Source organism: Ailuropoda melanoleuca, chromosome X (genome assembly GCF_002007445.2).
Source record: "Ailuropoda melanoleuca isolate Jingjing chromosome X, ASM200744v2, whole genome shotgun sequence".
NCBI classification, from domain to species: Eukaryota; Metazoa; Chordata; class Mammalia; order Carnivora; family Ursidae; genus Ailuropoda; species Ailuropoda melanoleuca.
The window spans coordinates 12,633,105-12,641,878 of NC_048238.1; the positions used below are offsets into that span (position 1 = coordinate 12,633,105).

An 8,774-nucleotide genomic window follows, 5' to 3' on the forward strand; every position below is an offset into this window, starting at 1 on the left:
GGAATCTCACCCTTCTCCACCTGGGTAAAGGCTACTTTCCTGCAAAACTCAGGCATCAGAAAGTTCTTCCTGAATCCCCGCTGGACTGTTAAGTAAACTACGTTGCCAGTACTATATTATTTTATCAATGTATTGGTCCTTTTCTGCCTCTAGATTGCGCATTCCTTGGGAGCAGAGGTTACACGTTTGCAGCCCAGGTATTGGCTTTCTCGATAGAGGTGGCAAGTGTGAATGGAAGGGGGCAGACTCCGGAGTTTGTCTGAGGGGCTGATAGGTGGAAACGCAGAATAAGGCGGAGCCTGGACAAGTCGGCCTGGAAAGCTAGGCGAGTGACTGTGCGTGGGACGAGGTCTCGTGAGTGGATGAGGAAGAAGTGTAACTTTAACTTCCTGACCACAGGACAGACAACTACGGTGTGGGGGCAGATAGTAATAAGGCAATGGGAGGAAAAATTACTTTCAGGGAGGGGTACGAATTCTCGGGAAGGGGACATTTGTTTGTGTAGAGTTTTGGAAGACTAGCCGCCTACCGGAACCTCCAGTCTTCCGTCTTTGTTCCTCCCGGGTGGAGGCGCGCTCCCCTCTGCCCCTAGAGTTCCCGCGGCGCCTGCGCCCTTGTTCTTAAACCCGCCTCTTCCGGCCAACTCTTGGGGGGCGTGGCGGCCCTTGCAAAATGGCGGCGTCCGGGAAGATTATGTTTCCGGAGAAATCAAGGTAAGCTGGGCTGGGGGCGACGAGCCGACGAGAAGAGGGGACAGAGCTGACCGAGGCTGGACCTGGAGGATGTGTAAGCAGGAAGGAAAGGGGGAGCTGGGCCAACCAGACGAGCCACTGCGGCTGCTCGAGTCCTTCCCGGGCTTGCGCCCCGGACTGTCACGGACGTCTGTGGGTTCAGGGAGGCGAGGAGGGGAACACGTGACGGGATGGAAAAGACCTGCCATCTGGCCGTGGAGTGGTGAGGCGATAATAAACGCGTGTTCCGTAATGAAAACCCGGGAAGCAAGATTTCACTCCCGGGCACCGAGCGATTTCCTGTTACTGGGCGCGGCGGGTTGTGGCGGGGCGGGGGGAGGGTGGCGTTCAGACAGCGCCGCAGGTGTGGTCAATTGACGCTGGTGTGTACCTGTTTCAATCTTCCAGCCACAAAAAGTATAGGGCCGCCCTGAAGAAGGCGAAACGAAAGAAACGACGGCAGGAACTGGCTCGATTGAGGGACTCAGGTAACCGACTCCAGCCTGTTTTCTGTATATGAAATTGCTCTCTCCGCTCCCGTCGTAACTTGAAGCCCCATTGCCATAAGGAAGCCAAGTACTTATCTGCCGAAAAATTACGGCGGCTACTGCCGCCCAAGTAAAGTTATGTTAGACCCACTTCAGAAACGATATTAACGTACTAAAGAGGGGGAAAAAGGTCATGGTGAATCAACCACTGATTATATGTAAGTATTTATGAAGTATCTGATATTACAGGTGCAGGCATCATGAATTACAGCAGCTAGCACAGCCCTTGCACATAGTAAGTATTGAGCGAATGTTTTCCGTTGTAAAACCAGCAGGACTTGAGGGGTTTAGACATTTTGCAAATTTTTCTCAAACTTGAGTAATACAAGAGACCCTCTGCTGACTCAAATTATTATTAATACCATTTTAAAATATATACGCATAAAACCAGATATGAAACTTTTGACTGTAAAACAATATATGTACACGATTATAAAACCAAGTGAAATTACACATCCAGTAAAATTCAAATCTACGTCAATGTAATGTTAGGGATGATGTGAAGCAAGCTTTCAGCATGAATATGGTACCGATTGGAGTTGGGAGTGCCACTACTGTTGCCCTGTAGTTATTCAGTAGTAGTTGTTTTTTCCTGTTAAAGTACTGTGGCACCTTCATCTGTACTGGCTGTGGTGTCATTTGTCCTTCACATGACAGAATCTAACAAATACAAATGCATACTAAACCTGCCTGTTTAATACAATAAAATTAGTACTAACTTATAAAATTATATATTAGTTATAAATGCAGTTGGAAGCACTGAAATCACACAGCAGTACTACATTATAATGTTTGCCGTCCAGATTATCCAGGCAGACCTTCAGACGCTTTTTTTTTTTTTTGACATATAATTGACACATTAGTTTTGGGTATACATTGTAATGACTTGATATTTGTATACATTGCAAAAATGTATCTAAACAATTCTTGCAGTCCATGGCAAGGGCCTCAAGTAGCCAGTATGCTCTAGCTTTGTGAAGCATAACTGTAGACATTTTATTTACCTTTGGAGTTGCCCAGTAATTATTTTCTGTAGCAGTACTTGGAGTATTTAGAATGGGAGGAGCAGGGTGCTTAGTGTGGCTTTTGTTAGCATCTTTTACTCAAAACCGGACTACTTAAGCCAGGACAAAGAATCAGGGATAAAAGGAAAAACCAGGGTGGGTTGGAGTTATTGATGCCCTTGGTGTCTGTCTCTGCCCTCCCCCCCTTAACGTGCTCAGCTACCTTTGTTTACTTAACCTGTTTTCTTCCAATACACCTTTTTTTTTTTTAAACTTCTTAATCTTTTTTTCCCTTCTTTTAAATCTTAGAGCTGTAGTTTTTATTGCGTTGAATTTCCCCCCCCTCTGACTTCGTGAAGTGCTTTCAGAGTGAGCCTTTGTGGAGAGGCGGGTGGATCATGTTCTTTGGCAGTTTAGTCAGTTGAAGGATGCAGTTACTGGTTTGGTCAGGATTATATGGTTAATGGCAGATCCAAGTCTAAGCATTTGTCTCTGGACTACTGCTCCTACTTTGGCCCACTCCAACTCCTAATTCTTAGTGGTGCTTCATGAATAGTGTGGCCTGCCAACACTGCTGTTCATTGTAGCACACATTGGATGGGCAGACAACACCCAGAAGGCTAGAATAGGGAAATAGTCTGTAAGAATTGCTTGTAAGAGGGAATTGGAAAATGAGTGGTAGAAATTTCTGGAATATTGACCTCTCGTTTACAGGTAGCCTCTTCAGCATACAGTTCTACTCGAAGTAGCCTGAAATGAGCTGCCTGGTCAGAAATTAAGGTGACGTTAAGAATAAAAAGCAAGTAGCCTGATTCCAATTTATACAGTTATATGTATGATACAATTAGGTATACTATACTTATATGTATCCTTGCATATATTTCATTGTACGTGTTGAGCAAATGCTACGGGCATAGCAAGTGCTATGGGTGGGCATACCTCTGTAAGTCCAGTCAGTCGTAGCTCCTGTGCCAGGTTCTCCGGAAAGCCCTTTATTTACATTAGCTCATTTAATAATCTGAATAATTAGATTTTATTCTGTGTGAGTTAGAACTTATCCCAATTTTTTCTTTTTTTTTTTTTTTTACCTATTTTAATTTCAGGTGCATTTTGAAATAATGAAATTTACTTAAGTAAATTGTAATTATCTAGAACTGGGTGTACCTTTGATTAGACCTAAACTCAACATATGTGACAGATAGAAAACCTTTTTCCTTTAAGCCTGAGATCTTCTTTTATATTTCCTTAGGAGCACTTCAGTTTTCCTCCTTTTTCCCCCAAATTTAAATTCTGAATAGGATTTTATATTATGTATATATGTATTATTATATAATAAGTTCTATTAAAAATATCTTCCCATCTTCTTTTTGAAAATGTTCCAGTGTACAGAAAGTTGAAAATGGTACAATAAATATCCATGAACACATCATCTAGATTTGCCAGTGTTAACATTTTGCCTTATTCCCTATATAGATAAATACGTATGTACATATTTTTTCTGAATTCATTGCCTGTCAGTTGCAGATATCATGATCTCTCACCTCTACATACTTTAGCCTGAGTCTCCTTAGAATAAGGAGCATAATATCAGACTTGCAGCCATGTAAAGGAACAGTAATTCAATGGTGTGATATGCAGGCCATACTTGAACTTTCCCAAACCAAGACTGATGATTATGAAAAGTTCACGCCACTTGCCTGGTGGAATACCCTGCATTCTGGATTAGCCTGTCTTCTCCTGATAAGCTTCAGGCTACACTCCTTATGGCAAATACTACAAAGCTGATGCTGTATACCTCTCATTGCACACATCAGGGGACCCATAATGTCAGGTCGTTCCATTCTTAGTATTGCTACGGGTGGTCAAAGTGTTGCCAGTCAGATGGCTCCATTGGGAAGGATGTTTCCCCTTTGTAATTAGTACTCATCTGTGAGCTGATGTTTTGAAATGGTGTAAGTAAATATCTTCTTCCCATCAAGCTTTCATCCAATGTTTTTAGAATTTTTTAAAAAATCGGTTCTTAAAGTGGGGGTTGCAAAAATGATGACTTTTCTACTTAAGTCTTTCTACATTTTTTAGTTGCCATTTTTCTGTAAAGATGAATGTTCCTTTTCATACCCCACCACTTTTTTGAGTATCACTGTGGAACCATCAATTAATTTTTTAAATTGAATGTGTCATCTACCATTTTTGTTTGTTTCAAATTTGGTTGGTTGGAGCCCTTATTAGAAGGCTTTAAAAACAGATTCGTACCATAATTGTAAAGATTAGATTTTCTTTTTTTTTTCCCCTGAATCATTGACCGAGGTTTTACAATATTCAGATCGTTTAATAAAACATTTAAATTTCCTTAGGACTCTCACAGAAGGAGGAGGAGGATGCTTTTATTGAAGAACAGCACCTGGAAGAAGAGAAGCTGTGGGAGATAGAGAGGTCAGCAGTAATCGGAGCACTTCCTCATGAACCCAGTTGTTTTATTTGAATATTATAAGTCTTGGGGCACATGCATGGCTCAGTTGGTTGGGCATCTGACTCTTGATCTCAGCGCAGGTCTTGATTTCAGGATCATGACTTTAAGCCCTGTGTTGGGCTCCATGCCCAGCCTACTTAAGAAAAAAATTTTAAAAATAAATATTATAAGTCTTTACGAACTAGTACAGGTCTTCTTATAACACCTTATACAAAACGGGTCTTATAATCCTGGATAAAATATTTAAATCACCACCTGACAGACTAAAATTAGATGTTCTAATTTTTCTTAAATGGGAGTATTTTTCACTATTTTTGCTAATTTGAAAATGTTTTGAAAAAGAAAGTAAGTCTAAAGAGTGAAAGAGCTTCAATGAATTCAGCACACCCAAAGATAGCCACTGTTAAAAATGTAAGAGTGTAGATGTACTGTGTGTTTATATCTATAATGGGAGGTTATTTATGCATTTTAATTGCTTTTTTTGCTTAATATAGGACCTATATTTCAGTATTGATTCACATACCTAATTCAACCATTTCAGTGGCAACATCGTGTCCATTGTATGGATGTAGCATAATATATTATTTATTATTTTATTTATTTTATTTTTTTATATCATAATTTATTCTTGGTTCATAATCTGTAGTTCTCTACTGATGGACATTCAGGTTATTTACTATTAAATAACATTCACTTACTATTTACTGTGAACTTCCTATTTCCTATTATTTCCTATTAATTTATACTCAGATATTTTTACAATTCTATAAAAAGTTGCCATGAGTATCCATGCTTATATATCTTTGGTAATTGTCCTATTATTTCCTCAGGAAAATGCCTAGAAATGAAATTGTTGGGATCAAAAGATAAGTACACGTAAAATGTTGATGGTTGGGTAGAAGGGGCTCCCCAGTTTGCAGCCTTTCTAGCAGTGAATCGAGGGGCCTTTATCCCCATACCTTCTTCACTTACACCAGGCATCAAGTTTTAAAACTATCGTGAAAAGTTGCATTTCATTGTTTTGTTTTTCTTAAGATTTTCTTTATTTATTTGTCAGAGAGCGCGCGCGTGTGAGCACAAACGGGGAGTAGCAGGCAGTGGGAGAAGCAGGCTTCCCATTGAGCAGGGAGCCCAATGCAGAACTCAGTCCCAGGACCCTGGGGTCATGACCTGAGCCAAAGGCTGACTGGCTTAACTGACTGAGCCACCCAGGCATCCCACATTTCATTGTTTCAAATGTTCATTTCTTAGTCAAGTTTGTGTGTTTTTAAATAAATTTTATTACCTATTTTAGATTGCTTAAGTCTTCCGCCTTTCTCTTTTGGGATACATTATTTTAAGTTTGTTGTATAAGCAAGGTTATTACTGATTAAGGATATCTGTCCTTTATCGGTCATATGTGTGATATATGTTTTTCTCATTTGTCATCAGTCCTAACACGGCTTATGGCATTACCATAATTTGATTTTCATGTCATCAACTTTCATCATGATATCTGACCGTGGTACGGGCTATAAAAGGCCTCCTCCATCCCAAGATGATGAAAATCTTCTATTTTTCTCTCTTAGTATTTTTCAGGGGGTAGTTTTTTCCCCAAATGGTGCACAATAATGTGAATGTGCTTAATGTTATTCAACTGTACACTTAAAAATGGTTAAAATCCTAAATTTTATGGTGTGTCTATTTTGCCACAATAAAAACCTATTTTTAAAAGGAGTAAAAAAGACTTTATAGACACTCTAGCTATTTAGTGGCATGTTTAGTAGGGACTGTTGCTGCTTTGCATGGAATTCACTCCTGTTCTCCACCTAGGCACGTAAAGAGGCACAATCAGCAAAATGCCAAAAGAAAATGTAGTAGTGATTGAGAACGTGCAGTCGATTGAGCCAGAGCTGCCTCCTGGTCCTGGCCCTGCCACTTATTAGCTGTGTTCATATTGTTTATCTCTCTAAGCTTCAATTTCCTTGTCTTAAATAAGGAGAAAAAATGGAAATAAAATCAATCCTAGTACCTACCTCATGGAAGTGGGGGGATGAAACGAGGTGGCAAGTATATGCACTTAACATAGTGTTAGTAGATAGGAGATGCTGTAATAACTGGTTGTTCGAGATTTCTGGTGTGATGAAGATATATATGGTATGAAATAGGGGTCGGTTTTTTTTTGTTTTCCCATTTAATTTGAGGTGCTTCTTTTAAATCAGATAACCAGATCTTTATGTTCCTTTGGTCTTTGTTCCTGTCCCAGTCGCATAATAGTGTGTTGTTGAAAAGCAGGAGGATTAGTTCTGTGGAAACACTGTCTGGCTTTATGTACTGCCTTAAAACACATGTCTAGCATCAGAGAATAACACAGGCAGATGTTAAAGTGGCGAGAACAGATTGTATTGCGTTACTCCCCACTGTAGGGGAAAGAGCTGTAGGGGAAAGAGCGGAGCTCCACTCTGATTTGTGCAGGGAGCTCCATTCTGATTTGTGCCGGGGCGATTGGCCCCTTTACAAGGAGGGGCAGTGAGGGAGGCGTGCAGGGGTGCAGGGGAATTAGCGAGGGGAGGAAGTACAGAGGGTTGGTCCGGGTAAATGTGACTAGGCCAGCTGCGTCTGTTAGGCACTTAGGGAAGTTAGGATTCTAGTCTTTCACAGACACTGAGACACAGGGGCCTTCTTAAAGATTACATTTCCAAGAAATGGCTCTCAGGTCCTTGAGAGAGGCCTAGTCACAATTATAACCCGTTTTTAGTAAATGCTCTAAGCAGGCGAGGGCAGGGGCCTGTCTGTGCTCCTGTGTTGGCTAGAGCAGACAGTGCATTTTCCTGGCAGCTTTGAGCTTTCTCCGCGGGCGTTTTAATGGGCAGGGAGGAGGGGCTGGGGTCAACCTGAGGGCACAGCCTGCCACTGCTGGAAGCCATGCTAGCCTGTCCTCCAGTCTTCCCAGTGCTGGGGTGTGATGGAGCTGTGTGAGCCGCGGTTCTCCAGTTCTGCTACTCAACAGTATATGCAAGTTAGAAAAGTTGAAACTTTGTAACCGTTGACTCTTTTGAGGTCTTAGATTTAGATGGGCTTTGGTTTGGTTTATATGCAATTAATTTGTTCCTCAAAAGACTCCTAAGTCAAGAGTTCTGCACACCAAAACATCTGTACTTAACCACAAGGTGCACAGGCCTGGGGACCGATGCAGTATGCCCGCCTCTACTGTGGGGGAAAGATGTGTTCCTGCAATGTGTAGTTGGAGATGGAATCTCTTTTCCCATAGGGCACTCGAAATTGTGAAGAGGTTCCCCAGGCTATACATAAAACCTTATGTAACGCCTCCTATTGCTGAAGTAATACAGAACCGTTTCTCATATTTCACTTCCTTTCTCCAAATTCAGTGGGAAAATGCAGCCTACGTTCTAAACACCCAATTGACTTTTGAAATGTAACCCATTGTGGGGTGCCTGGTGGCTCAGTCAGTGAAGTATCTGCCTTCAGCTCAGGTCATGATCTCAGGGTCCTGGGATTGAGCCCCACGTGGAGCTCCCTGAGCAGGGAGCCTGTTTTTCCCTCTGCCTGCCACTCCCCCTGCTTGTATGCTCACTCAATCTCTCTGCCAAATAAATAAAATCTTTAAAAAAAAAAAAAAAAAGGAGAAGAAAAAGAAATGTAACCTATCTTTCAGTTAGAAACTTGTGGTATTGGATGTCTGAGATGCTTGCCATTTTAAGATAACATCACTCTTTGTAATTGGTCATTTTTAAAAATAAACTAGACACCTGTTAATTTATTTGTATAACTCCTTGTCATCTTAAAACCCGTAGCTTCCTTTATTTTAAAACATGCTCAGAGTTTTATTTCCCTTCTTTGAGCAGTTTATGTGCTTGGGGCAAGCCACGGCCAACTCTTAACTGTCTAGAGGAGCAGTGCAAAGATAGAGGGTGGCAGAGGTTTTCCTAGTGCCATGGTCTCGCAGGGACCACTTGTAAAATGCATAGAAGAGGCAGGGTAGGACCTTCTTTTTTTTTTTTTTTTTTTTTTTTTTTTTTAA

General features: G+C 41.2%; 1 protein-coding gene across 1 annotated transcript in view; it reads left to right on the top strand.

Annotated features, from left to right (window-relative positions):
• The first annotated feature begins 351 nt into the window (after positions 1 to 351).
• The window catches only part of ZRSR2 (zinc finger CCCH-type, RNA binding motif and serine/arginine rich 2), a 24,979-nt gene continuing 16,556 nt past the window's right edge, over positions 352 to 8,774 (top strand). Inside the window, exons 1-3 of the mRNA XM_034649892.1 lie at positions 352 to 713; positions 1,140 to 1,219; positions 4,638 to 4,723. Of these exons, the coding sequence (XP_034505783.1) occupies positions 673 to 713; positions 1,140 to 1,219; positions 4,638 to 4,723 (207 nt within the window). The 5' untranslated portion in view covers positions 352 to 672. The remainder of the gene's footprint in view (positions 714 to 1,139; positions 1,220 to 4,637; positions 4,724 to 8,774) is intronic.